The sequence below is a fragment of the Petaurus breviceps genome, unplaced genomic scaffold (genome assembly GCF_028583685.1).
Source record: "Petaurus breviceps papuanus isolate PSGF00001 unplaced genomic scaffold, PetGlider_PUasm1.0 100, whole genome shotgun sequence".
NCBI classification, from domain to species: Eukaryota; Metazoa; Chordata; class Mammalia; order Diprotodontia; family Petauridae; genus Petaurus; species Petaurus breviceps.
Genome location: NW_027185573.1, coordinates 6,921,851 through 6,936,127, shown reverse-complemented (window position 1 = coordinate 6,936,127; position 14,277 = coordinate 6,921,851). Strand labels below are relative to the sequence as shown.

Sequence of the window (14,277 nt, the reverse complement as noted above, 5' to 3'; positions counted from 1 at the left end):
AAAAGAAGTTCTTTCCTTTACCAAAAGTTTCTACAGTCACCTAAAACCATCTAAGCACGACACTACAGAAAGAGTTCTGAAATCCCTGCATTCAAATCCAGCCTCAGACACTTACTACCTGCATGACTCCGGGTGAGTCACTTAACTGCTCTCTGTTTTTTTCATATTTAACACAAGGATAATAATAGCCACTCTCTCCCAGGGTTGTTGTGAGGATAAAAAGAGATAATATTTGTGAAGAGTTTTATAAAACTTAAAGTTGGTTGGGGTTGGAGTAGATCTGAGGGCCCTCTTGGTAATCATATTCTGTCTCTAATATATATCCCCAGAGTAGGAGACTTCCTGGAAAGAGGTAGGGCCAATAAAACATTCTTATTAATGGAATTTTCTTAGTTTCCCCCAAGACACAAATTGTATCAGATAGGTGAATTATATTGTTTAGTGTTAATTATTTCTCATAATACATGAATAAATCAGTCATTTGACATATATTTATTGGGCACCACTGGAATGCATCAAGGTTTAATATGAAAAGGATAGTCACCAGCTGTTCTCCCTGTCCCAGAAGGAAGAAACTAAAGAAAATGAGTTCAGATCACAGCAAGAAGGAGTCAGGAAAAGATAGGTGGGCCACTCCTCTTTCTCAGTACCTGTTGTTAAAAACTGGCAAATGACCTAGAATGAATGGGGCATTCTCCTGCCTGGAGGTACAGTGACTTGACAACAATTGTGGTGCAGTTAAAAGAGGTCTGAATTTGGAGTCAGAAGACCCAGGTTCAAATCTCAGCTCTGCCACTTAGTACCTCTCTGATGTTGGGGCCCCAACTTCTTTGGGCTTCAGTTTCTTCCTTGTAAAATTAGGGGATTAAGCCAAATGACCTACAAGGTGCCTTCTAGTTTTTGATGTATATTCTATGACTTCTTTTTTTATATACTTTTTGAGGCAGTCAAGGTTAAGTGGCTTGCCCAGGGTCACACAACTAATAAGTATCTGAGGTTGGATTTGAATTCAGGTCCTCCTGACTCCAGGACCAGTGCCACCTAGCTGCTCCTATAGTCTCTGATTTCTGAAGTCCCTTGTAGCCTTAGCAACCTTTGGATTCTCTCCTGTTCAGAGGGGAAGGCTGCTCAGCTCAACTTCCAAACCATCCAATTAACTGAGAAGATGAAGACGCCAGATTGTGTCTATTTCTCATGATTTAGGTGTGCCTGCCTCGTCTCCAGCAAAAAACTTCTCATTCTCAAACCCCCCCATCCAACCCACAGACCAAACCACAGATTTCACTTCTCATCAGCTGAAGCCCCAGAGGCTGCTGGGGAGGAAAAGGAGGAGCGTTTGTTGACCCAGGGAAAGTCTGTGAAATGATCTCATTACACCTTGCTAGCTCCTACAGCCCCTTGTCCCATGATGCCCTGAATACATCCCGAAAGAATGTGCCGACCTCCACCCCAGCCCGCTCTGCTAGCTAACAGAGCAAGCATCCATGTCCTGGAGGGGATGAAGGAGTGAATGGAGCCCTTGCTTCCCAAAGGGCATGGGGCAGGTTGTGTTTCACATAGGCCCTAAGGGTTAAGACACCAGCTGTCTTCCCAGGAGACAGAACTCCTCCAGAACAAAGTGTAGAGCCCAGAGAAAGGGCATGGAGGGCAAGTACTTGCTGTGAGTTACACAGCGTTCTTGCAGCATTACTCTGAACCAAAGGGATTGATTTATGACAGCCCTGGGCCTGGTGATGCTGTAGAAAGAAGAGTTTGTTATGGTCTCTACAACAACCAGATACAAAAGCAAATTTTTCCAATGTAACTAAAGCATTGAAAATATTAAGAGAATAATTTATTGGAGGCTTTTAAGCGTGGGACCACAAGAGAGAGAGAGTTCAATCTCAAGATGATGTTCGCTGAACCCTAGGCAAAGCCCCCACCATGGATTTTTCTTCTAATATCTTACCTCCTCAGACCTGCCCTCACTAGGTGACAAGGCCCAGGACTCAGTGGACAAAGGAAGCTGTGTTTCAGTGGGAAGAAAGCTTGGATTTGAAGTTGGAGAACATGGATTCAAATTTACTTCCTATGTGACTCTGGGTCAATCACTTAACCTCTCTAGGCCTCAGTTTCCTCCTCTGTAAAAGGAGGAAGCTGGTCTAGGGATGGCCTCTAAGGTTCTTTCTTCCATTTTAATTCTTATGAGCTCATAACCCGGATTCAAATCCCAATTCTGATACATAATACATACTTTTTCACCTCAAATAAATTACTCCCTCTCTCTAAATGTACATTTCTTCCCCTATAAAATGAAAGAATTGGACTAGATTATCTTTTATGTATCTTTCCAATTCATAATTTTATGGGACAAAAAGGGTAAAAATGAGCAGTTTGGCATCATAAAATAAACAACAGGCAGATCTGGGATTAAGAACACAAGACTCCCATCTTTCAATCTAATATCCCAGTCACTTGACTAGATGGTTTTCCAATCCATCCCCATCTCCGCATCTCAGAATCTTTTCCTTCCGTGAAGACTCAGTTCAAGTATCACCTTCTACATGGAGACTTTCCCCTACAACTGCTGGTGCCCTCCTGCCCTAAACTACCTTGGTTATTCTGCATATTATTCTGCATATCCTTATGCCTATACATCCCCTGAAAGAATGTAAGTTCCTTGAGGGGAGGGCCTATTTCATCTTTGTCTTTCTATTCCCAGCACCCAGGACAGTGCCTAGCACAGGGGTGGGGAACCTTCAGCCTTGAGGCCACATGTGGCCTGTTAGGTCCTTGGGTATGGCCTTTTGACTGAGTCCAGGTTTTACAGAACAAATCCTTTTATTAAAGCGATTTGTTCTGTGAAGTTTGGATTCAAAGCGCTGCACTTAAGGACACAGAGGACCACATGTGGCCTTGAGGCCGCAGGTTTCCCACCTCTGGCCTGGCAAATAGTCGATACTTAATAATTCTTGTTGATTGATTTCTCAGTAAGTAAAGAACAAATATTTATGAAGTGCTCTTCTCAGTACTTTGAAAAGGGCCTTAAATATACCGTGTTTCCCCGATAATAAGACCTATCCCGAAAATAAGCCCTCCCCTTACTGTGTAAGATCCTCTAAAATAAGCCCTCCCCCAAAAATAAGCCCTATTGAGATTGCTACTGTAGTAAAGGTGATCCCCTGCGCTACACGCTACATTACGGTACCCTCTGTATGCACTGTCCCCCCCCCCCTTCTGGGTGAAACGCACGCCGCGCTCCGAGCTGCATCCAATCAGAGCTGCAGCAGTGAGCGCATCATCCTGTTCTTCCCCAGTGATTTGCTTGCTGGCACCATTGAGAGCAGTGCCGCGGAGGAGAGCTGAGGCAGGACAACATAAGCCTTCCCCTGAAAATAAGCCCTCTGGTGTTTTTCTTTCCAAAAAAATTAATAAGACAGTGTCTTATTATTGGGGAAACACGGTAGTAAGCACTAAGTAAACCTCTCCATGCTCCCCATTGTTGTTGTTGAATTATTTCAGTCATTTCTGGCTCTCCATGACCCCATTTGGGGTTTTCTTGACAAAGATCTTAATGTGGTTTGCCATTTCCTTCTCTAGTTAATTTTACAGATGAGGGAAATTGAGGTAAACTGGGTTAAGTGATATGCTCAGGGTCACACAGCTAGTAAGTGTCTGCTGCCAGATTTGAATTCATGAAGATGAGTCTTTCTGACTCCAGGCCTGGCACCCTATCCACTGTGCCTCTTAGCTACCCATGCTCTCCATAGCAGACTATAATTAATAAGAGGTAGTTTAGCATGGTGGAAAGAGTCATGGATTTGGAGGCATTGAATGCAAATTTGAATCCCTTGAATGAGTGACTTTAGGCAAGTCACTTAAACTTTTTGGACCTGTTTTCTCATCTGTGAAATGAGGGAGCTGGAATAGATGCCCTAAAATCTCTTCCTCCTCTAAATCTATAATCCTATAAGGTCAGGGTTCTGATATTATTTTATTTTTGCAACCCTAAAGCCCAATTCCATTTAATTCCATAAGCATTTATTGGCACAATACATATATTTTAAGCTTGAAATGGAACCAATGATTTCACTGAAATGGAGAAGTCCAAGAGCAGGTAATTCCCTCCACCAATGCAGGTTGGCACCTTTTCTGCAGTTTATAGACTTGAAAAACTGCCTTGGGCAATGAGAGGCCAGAGTCAAATAGCCAGTATATGTCAGAGTCAGGATTTGAATGCAGGTCAATGCTAACATATTCCCTCTAGAGCCACCTCTGCTTTATCCTACACTTTATATGTAGTGGTTTTCATGTTTTCTCCCCTATGAGCTCCTGGAGAGCTTACATTATCTTTTGCCTTTCCTGGCATCCCCCCCCCACTTAGTTCATGTGTCTGGCATTTAGTAGGTGCTTAATAAATGCTTGTCCACTAGACTATGCTATTCCCACCACATTGAATACACAGCATTTTTTACATAGCAGACATTTGTTTAACAAGAGTTTTGGAAACTAGAAATCCAATCATGTGGGGACCATAGATTTAAAACCTGAAGGACCTAAGAGCTTATCTAATCCAAACCTTTGATTTTACAGAAGAGGAAACCAAGTCACAGTTACACGGGCATAAGAAGTAGAAATGGGATTGCCAGCATTCTTTCTGCTATAACACTCTGCCTCCCAGAAATCAAAAAACCATCTAATCCAGCAGCTGGAGTAGTGGGCTAGAAGTTTTGATCATCAGCATGGAAACATAAATTATATTGCAGTTCAAGCAAATTGTTAACCTCTTTATCTTAGGCAACAGATGTTCTAGGAAAGGACCACATTTATTAGAGTACATTTTAACTCCTACAGCACTGAATCAATTCAATATGGGAAGCACTAGTTTTTTTGGTTTTCGTTTTGGTGGTGGTGATGGTTTTTTAAGGGAGGATTTTTAAAAGTGGTCCCATAAGAAGCAACTGCTTCAAAAGTAGCCCCTACAGTGGCTCACACTGTCACTGACCGATGGCAGCTGTGAAATACATCCTGATTTCACTGGGTGTTAGGGCTCTCTCCCAGATAATGAACTCATCGAAAGCACCATTCTCGTAGTTCTTAGGCTGGTCTCTGTCAGAGCCGATCACCAGGTTGACGTTGGGCTCCCCATAGGTATGAGATACTTTTCCACTTGGGTCTGTGGTGTTCAGGGTTCCATTGACATAGACTTTCAGGCCCTCCTTGGATTTCCACGTGAATAGGACATGAGTCCAATAGGGACCTAGAGAAAAGTAAAAGTGATTATGGAATCACAGAATCAGAATCCCCCACTCCACCACATCTTTGACAGGCGGGGCCATCCAGATATTGCCTGAAGACCTCTGGCATAAAGGAGCCCACCACTTTCTATGGAAACCCATTTTGGACAGCTCTCTCCCTCAGGAAGGCTGTTCTTGGGTCAAAATCTGCCTCTGTACCTGACATCAGTTACCCCTAATTCTGTTCTCTGAGGCCAAGCAGAGTAAACCATCAATTCCTCAGAACAGGACTCCTCTGATTTCCCAGGGATACTTTGACTTGAATCCTTAGAAAGGACCTCATAAAGAATGCTTCTTCTCACCATTTTCTAGATGACCACTGATGTCTACATTAAATGAACTCTGTCTTCCAAGTGATAACCCTTCAAATACTCAAATATAACTGAACATCCCCTCTAGGCCTCCTCTTCTCCAGTCAGTACTAAGTTTCCCGAGAATAACTTTAATGCCTATATTTATTTCTAAATCAAGTAAATTTTAAATAACTTAAAATAGTTTTGACAATTATCCCTGGTGGTGCCATGATTTTCTCATTTACTGAGCACAGGCAAAAAAAAAAATCACAGAATCTCAGAGCTGGAAGAAACCTAAGTGACCATTCAGCTCGATCCATACTGTGTCCATTATAACATACCAGGTGAAAGGGCACCCAGCCTCTACTTGTATCCTCTAATGATGGGGAACTCACTACCTCCTAGAGCAGTCCATTTCACTTAGGGACAGATCCTATTAGGAAGACCTGAAGCCTCAGTTTACCTCTTTGTAACTTCTACCCTCTGAGGCCAAACAGAACAAATCTAATATTTCTTCCACTTCGAATACCTGAAAACATGTATCATGTCACTCCAACCTACCACCTACCTACCCCATCTTCTCTTCTCTAGCCAGTATTTTCAATTATATGCCACACACTCAAGGCCTTTTACCATCCTGGTTGCCCTCTAGTCAATCAATGACCTCCTTAAGTAGTGGTGTCCACAAATGGAAATGATATCCTAGATGTGGTCTGACCAGGAGAGAATACAATGAGATCGTCATCTCCTTATTCCTAGAAGGTCTGCCTCTTAAATTTGGAATGAAAAGCATATAATCACGTGCTTACTGTATTCAAGACACTGTGCTGAGTGCCAGGAGTACAAGTTGTACCCCCAACTCACACTATCCAGGCCATAGAAGCCAATAAACAGCTTGTCATGCCAATGGAGAGTTATGTAAGACCTATCTCTACCTTTTATTCCCCACCATTCCCAATAAACATTTATAGACTCCCTCCTCTCTTGGGAAGACTGAGCTCACCAAGAAGAATAAGCCTTGGATTTCTGGGGCCACTTCCCCCAAGTAGGACCTCCACACATTTGCCAAACACTGATGTGAGGATGTCATAATGGCCTCTCTGCTGGGGAGAACACAACAGCTCTGGAACAACAAACCACCATCTGTCATCCTGCCAGCAATTTTAAATTGCAAAGCAATTACATCAGGTGTTCTGGCTAAGTATTATGCAATTTTCTAGTCACTTTTGAGCCTCTGAAGAACATTTGACCCTTAAGTAGGTCCAAGGTGTAATTGCCCCGTCATTTGGAGGTGGGAATAATAATAACCTACTTGGCATACAAACAAGAGTTTATAACACCAGGTATATGCTTTCTCCATCCCTCATATGCCCCCATGCTGGAAAATAATCTGAGTTTAACAAGCAAACACCAATCAGCGCAACAAAATCTAAGTTCATATCTTAACAGAATCTTGGCTTCCATAGTTACATATACAAATGGGGTTGGAATAAATGAGTTGTTTTAAAAGTATCTGTAGGGGGAGAAATGTTTTCATAATTTCTGTCAGATTTCTTTCTTTTTAAATGAAGCTTTTTCCTCACCATGGTTTATAACTGCATTAGGGCTGTAATTTGTATTTTTAGCACCCAGGACAAGCTTTTAAAAATGGTAAGGGATTAGGGGAGAGGCAAGCAATGCTACAAATTCCCTCCAAGCAACTTTTCAAGACAAATACAACAGACAGGTGGGGACACAGAATGTCACCTCTCATAGGTAAGGATCTGCTGATACAGGGAGGCAACTTGGGGCTAGAGATGGGGTGCAGCAGCTGATGGGAGGGTGGAAGACTTTGAGGAGAACAAATGAAGACATTTGTGTACACCCCCACGCCATGCCATCTGGTAACTTCCTACTTTTATTTATTATTCTTGCCAACTAGATGATAGGTTCCATTGTTTTCATGCTGGTAGAAGAGTTTAAGAATTATGAAAGAGCCCTCTTCATCTAGTGTCCTGAGGCAAAGCCCTGCTGCCCCATCCTAAGAACTGATGGATAGTGATGACACATTTTAAATCTTAAATCTCCTAATATGGAAATATATTTTGCATGATTTCACACATATAAATTCACATCATATTGATAGCCCTCTCAGTGAGTAAGTGAGGGACTAGAGTGAGGAAGAGAATTTGGAACTCAAATTTTAAGAAAATAGTTATAAACAAATAATAATTTCTTTAAAAATCCTTTAGTCTCCTGTCTGAGCCCAACTCACATTCTCTAGGCTGCAGAAGCCCAGCCACTGAGGAGTTATGGAAGGTTGGTCTCCACCCCTTACTTCCCACATATCTCAAGGGGTTGTCAGTGTCTGTGTGTCCTGAATATATCCCCCACCAGATTCTCTGCTCATCACATAAGGTAAGAAAAGAAATCTCTTGAAACAGGGAAAAAGTGTTGCAGACCCTTAGGGCATAGCCAGTCTTCCAGAAGGGAAGAAGCCCTCCCAGTTATCAGCCACCTTCACAGTTCTGACCAAAGTTTCTTCCAACCTGAGATTCTGTGTTTTCCTGAGTTTATCCAAGAGACTGAATCATTGGGCCACTGGGACCACGGCATCACAGCTCGACCTAGTTTGTAAGCAAATACTTGAAATGTACTCCCTCCTCTAAGAATCCTTGTCTTTTTCCAAGGTTTAGCCCAGGTGCCCCTTCTTCATGGAGCCCTCTTGGTCCCATCGCTCCACTGGAGCACAGTGGCCAGGGGTACAGAAGAATGCTTCCGACCCTTTCCCTCACCCTGCTTCTCCCCCAAGTACCATCACTTCTTGTATCCCAGGATTGCATGTGACTCCCAGGGCATGGCTCCACAGGCTGTTCAAGAAAGAGAACACAAAGACTGGGGAAGCCACTGGAATGGTAAACATTTAATTGTCCACAGAGCTGTGGCCAAATGACTCGCCCCTAATGACATCAACCTACAAAAACTGCAGCAACAGAGCCAGCCAAAGACAGAGATGAGAAAAGGATCAATTTGGCTGCGTTGTTTTGCGTGAGTGAATCATATGGGACAAATGATAGAAAATCAATGACCAACTTCAAAATTATCATGAAATTATGAATAAGTATATAACTCCTCTACCCAAGAAGCTTCAATGGCTCCCTATGGTCCCTTAGGGTAAAACACAACCCACCATGGTTCCATCTTATCTTCCTTGATTCATTTCTTATTACTCCCTCTCACACACGCAATATTCCAGCCAAACCAGACTGTTGCTCCCTGGGCTTCTCATCTCCCTGTCTTTGCATAGCCTGTTTCCCATCCCAGGAATGCTCAAGCTCCTTACCTCCTAAAATCATGGATTTAGAACTGAAAGGGATTTGAAAAGTCATCTAAAACAACCCCTCTCATTTTGCAGATGAGGAAACTGAGGCCACAAGAGGTTAAGCACATTGGCCAAGGTCACATAGTTCATAAATGGTGCCTTTAGGACTTGAATTCAGGTCCTTGATTCTAATCCCCCAATGCCATACTGCCTCCTCTTTTTAGAATCTCTAACTCTCATCAAGGCTCAGCTCATTCCAGCATCCTACATGACTTTTCCTGATTCCCTCCCTCCCCAGTTGTTTGTCTTCTCCCAAAGACTTTTTATTTTCTTTTTATGTATTTTGCATTTGCTTTTTGGTCTACAAGCTGTATCCTCCCCCACCTCCCAGTAAAATATAAGTTCCTTGGGGGGTGGAAATTGTTTCATCTCTTCAAAATCTCTCCTTCACAAAAGGTTTCTCAGTTCTGAGGTGACTTACAATCATCTTAGCATGGAATTATAGAAAGAATTCTGGATTTCAGGTCAAAAGACCTGGGCACAAATCCCAGCTAGCGACCTTGGGTGAAATATTTCACTTAGCTAGACCTCAGTTGTGAGCACATAACATTTATTTAATAAATGCTTGAAGAGCCAGATTAAAAACCACACATGATCTGTGGCAAAGGGGGAATGCATGTCTTAATGGTGAGTTTGATAACCCTCCCTAATGACCCCTTAAAAAGCAATAAGCTTATACCCAACCAAGCAACCTTACAGCTAAGGGTTGTTATCTGATTATGGCAAAGTCTGTTCTTTTCATTAAATACTTTTGGGCCCCATCAAGCAGGTGTTTTTCCCTTCAGAGTCCCCAAGTAGAAGACAACAGAAACAGCTCTGAAATTCACCTGGTGGGCTGAAGCTGGCCTCCCACTTCATGGAATTCTCACGGGTATAAAATTCCACAGAGCCTTTTCCTTCACTGGAGCAGACCTTGAATCCACTGGAAATAACCTGCCCTCCATAGGCTGGCAGGGCTGTTCTGGACTGCTCTCCCTGGATCTTCCAGAAAAATGAAAATGTGACTCCTGAAAAAATGGAAGGCATTAGATTCAGTTATTGATGAGACACAGGAAGTGCCAATATCCAGGCATAGCACGTAATTTATTTTATTATTCATCTAAATGGACTCCTAACTGGAGAGGATAATATATAGATAAATAAAGACAGCACTCTCCACTATATAATATTCATCTCTTCTACATACAAGAGAATATAAGATCCTTGCAGGCAGGCATTCTTTCATGTTTGTCTTGTACCCCCAGAGACTTAAGTGTAGTAAGCATTTAATAAATGTTTATTGAATTAGATTGTACTGGAATGAATTGAGTTGAACTTGAATGAGTGGGGAAAGTCCCTTGCTACTGAGGTTTTCAGTGAACAAAATCTGTTTTTCCTTTCTTGCTAGAGAGGTAAAGGAGATTTTCCTGACCTCATTTCTACCCACAATTGTAGAATTCTCATACTAGAAGATGCTTCAGAACGAATTTAGCCCCAGACCCTTCATAGGCACATATCCTCTCCACTTCAGAGGGATCATCCAGCCTCTCCTTGAAGACTTCCAGAGGTGAGGAACTCACTACTTCCCAAAACAGCAGGTTCCAGTTTAAGACAGCCTTAATTGTAAGGATTTATTTTCCTTCACTAAGCCTAAATTAAATTAAGCCTAAAAAGCCTTTTGCAACATCTAGAGTTGGAAGGGACCTCAAAGGCCTTCCAGTTAAATCTTTGCATTTTGCAAATGAGGAAACTGAGGCCCAGAAACATTAAGAAATATTCCATAGGCAATAGGAGAATCATAGATCAATAGGATAAATTCATTACTTTTGGTTCTACTCTGGGTTCCTAGGAACTCTCCATTCCAAGAACCAAACATTTCCTTTCACTGTAAAATTCAGCACAATTGAAACCTATTGGGAGATATGTCCCCAAGCTCATTCCTCATCATGGTCTCAGCTGAATTCTTTTGAGGCCCAATTCTGAACCTAGCCTCAGTTCTCTCAGCCATCTCCATCAAAGCCCTCTTCCACATGGCTTTCCTTTTGTCATATTCCCCACCATCACCATCACTCCCAAGTCTTCTCTTGTACATGTCAAATGTTTGCAGATGTTAAAAGAGCTATAGGCAAGGTAGATGGCACAGTACAAAAAGTTCTAGGCCTGGAGTTAGAAGACCTGAGTTCAGATCCAGCCTCAGATCCTTACTAATTGTATGAGTTTAGAGAAGTCATTTCACTTCAGATTCAGTTTCTCAACTGTAAAATGGGGATCATAAGAGAACCTACATCTCATGGTTATTATGAGGATCAAAATAAAATAACATTTGTAAAGTGCTTACCACAATGCCAGACACACAGTAGGCATTATAGAAATGCTAGATATTTAGTATAGCTATTTTGGTTATCTGGGCTCCATTTCCCTCATCATCTTTATAGTTCTCCTCTAGACATAAACCCAGATTGTCAAAATGCCTCCCAATCCTATATTTTTTGTATAAAAAGATAAACCACTTAGTTAGCCAATTAGTCTCAAGTGATAATAGGGAAAACAAAGGCATTTGTTCTTGGAACCATCCCTCGCTACCAGCCTAGTCCAAAAATAATATTTGGTCAACTCTAGAACAGACTCCTTAATGAGAGAAAGAACAGTGATGAGTATATCCTAGACTTCCAGTGGCAGTAAGAGCAGGAAGAGACAGTCAACTGCCCCCAACTCATTCCTCATCATAGTCTATTAGGGGCAATGGCTGACTTACCATTCTCTGGAATTCTGCACTGAAAAGTGGAATAAATAGAACTCACATAGAAATATGAGAAAACAGGAAATAAAGTAAGTCCCAATAGAAGTCATAGAAGTTCATTTTTGCAAAGGGCTTCAGCAGCATATAAAAATTCTACTCAAGCAAATCAAAATGGCATCTTCCCTCTACCAAAAGCCTGTTGCAGGGCAGGGTGAGAATGTTTTCCCCAGGAAAAATAAAGAATGTAGAGTTTATAGAACAGTGGGAAGGTCTTTGCCTGAAAAGTTTTATGCTTGAGAAAACTTTAGTCCTGATACCAACATAGTGGGAGGCAGTCTGGACCTGGAATCGAAGGAACTAGGTTCAAATCCCAGCTCTGCTTGTGTTTCCTTGAGCAACTTCATTCTTTCTCAGTTAAATGGACAAGTTGGAATATAGATGACCTCTGAGATTCTTTCTGACTCCAAACCATGATTTGATGTCTCCAGTTAATACCATAAATTGGAGGAGATCATCCCATTACTCTTATAAAGAATAGAAGTAGGTGGCTAGGTGGCGCAATGAATAGAGCACCCGCCCTGGAGTCAGGAGGACCTGGGTTCCAATGTGACCTCAGACACTTAACACACACAAAAAAAGAAAAGAAAACCTAACCATGTGACCTTGGTCAAGTCACTTAACCCCAATTGCCCTCCCAAAAAAAAGGCCAAAAAAAAGAATGGAAGCTCCTTGAGGGCAGGGACTATTTCATTTTTTGGTTTTGTAACCCTCATGTCTGGCACATGATCATAAGTGTTTGATAAATGCTTGTTAAGTAATTGATTATGAAAGTTGTTGAAGCTGGGAAGAAATTGAGTCCCTTCTTTTCCTCCCAGACACTTCCCAGCAAAGAAATTAAGATAAATAGGGTCCATTGGATTTGTCCTAGACTTCCTGCCTGCCTATAGGAACCACAGCATAATGAATAGAGTAATGGATTTGGAATCAGGAGGAAAGGAGAGAGAATATAACATGGACAGGGTAAAGAAATAGGTCTGAGGACAACTAGATAGAGGGATAATATGGCATAATCTAGTTCAGCTCCCTTGTCTTAAAATAAGGAAACAGGGAAGGAATGGGGTGGGGATGGGGAGAATAACGATTCTTGTTCAAGGTCACATAGCTGGCTTGTATATAGATTCCAGAATTGAACAGGACTCATATTCCAGCAATCAATCATTCAATTGCATTATACATATATTTAAGTCCAAAAGCTTTTTCAACTTTCAAGAATCTATTAAAATGCAAATACCCCCAAAAGGAGTAATGTAAGTAACCTTAGGATTTTATCAACTAACACTATAATGGAAATCACTTTGTTGGGTCATTTCCAGTTGAGGCAGCTAGCTGTTCAGAATGTAGGCATCCAGCAAATGGGCAAAGGGGGAAAGGAACTTGATTCTGGAATGGAAGATGGGAGGGCAGCAAAAAATATATTTTCTATAATTGACATTAGCAACTTCTCTACAGAAATTGGAGAATCAGATTCAATAAATTTCCCTGTAAAAGTAAAAAGTTCAGGAGAAAATATGGTTAGTGTAGACCAGAAAGCATAGTCTACTTTTTTAAAGCAGAAAACCCTATACATTTCCATCTCTGAAAAGGAAGTCCCTGGTTAAACTACCTCCAATTTAGTTCTCCTCTGATGCCCCATTGTGGTTTGAAATTGGCTGTTGTTTCTTGAAGACTAAGCTAACAGACTTTAACTTCTGACAGATTCATAGGATACCATATTTAGAATTGAAAGGGACCTGAGGAAAATTAATGTTGGATTGTATTATTTATAACATGAATTCTTCCATTTCTTCAGACCCCAACCTCTGAAGGTCAAATACCTTTTCTGAAGGTAATAACTCCCAGCACACCCCTCCAAGGCATCTGCTCCCTAGTTAGCTTGGGCAGAGCCCCTTCCTCTGCTTACCCCATAAATAGAAACCACTTTAAGTAACTTTATGGACTTGTAAGTCCATACAAAGTTGGTCTATCAAAAAGGGTGGGGAGGGCATAGTAATCCTTAGGGGTCTGAGCTCATGGTGGAGCCATTTCTCTAACCTTGGGCATGCCTCCAGCTAACTAGCAAAAATCAAATACAAAACAGTCCTGACTTGTGTACCAGATCATGCAGAAAAGTGTGCTTGACTTGGGGTCAGAGGTCCTATGTTCTCATTCAGGCTGTGCTACTTACTACCTTAGTGACCTTGGGAAACTCACCGCATCAAGCAATCAACAAAAATGTATTAAGGGCTACGGACCAGACATTGTGCTAAGTATACAAAGAAAAAGCAAAAATAATCCCTGTCCTCAAGGAGTTTACAATCTAATTACTGGGAAACATTCATACAGTTTGGATTTAGGATTTTCACTGATGGATGAAGCTCCCTCCACCAACATAGGTAAGGGATCTCTTTGTAACTTATATTTTTAAACAGGTACTGCCTAGAGTGTGAGTACATATATATATACATATATATATGCATATATATATATATATATGAAGCATCCAGAATAAATGGGTTTATCCGGGTCTCAATTTCCACATCTGTAAAAATGCAGGAATTAGACTAAAGAGAGGCTGCCCACAGAGTGGAA

General features: G+C 41.6%; 1 protein-coding gene across 2 annotated transcripts in view; it reads right to left on the bottom strand.

The window, feature by feature from the left end:
• The window catches only part of LOC138170670 (adhesion G-protein coupled receptor D1-like), a 476,753-nt gene that overhangs the window by 433,905 nt on the left and 28,571 nt on the right, over nucleotides 1-14,277 (bottom strand). For both annotated transcript variants that reach the window (XM_069100393.1, XM_069100969.1), the window contains 2 exons: nucleotides 9,758-9,937; nucleotides 4,985-5,239 (listed from right to left, as the gene is read on the bottom strand). In XM_069100393.1, the coding sequence (XP_068956494.1) occupies nucleotides 4,985-5,239; nucleotides 9,758-9,937 (435 nt within the window). The remainder of the gene's footprint in view (nucleotides 1-4,984; nucleotides 5,240-9,757; nucleotides 9,938-14,277) is intronic.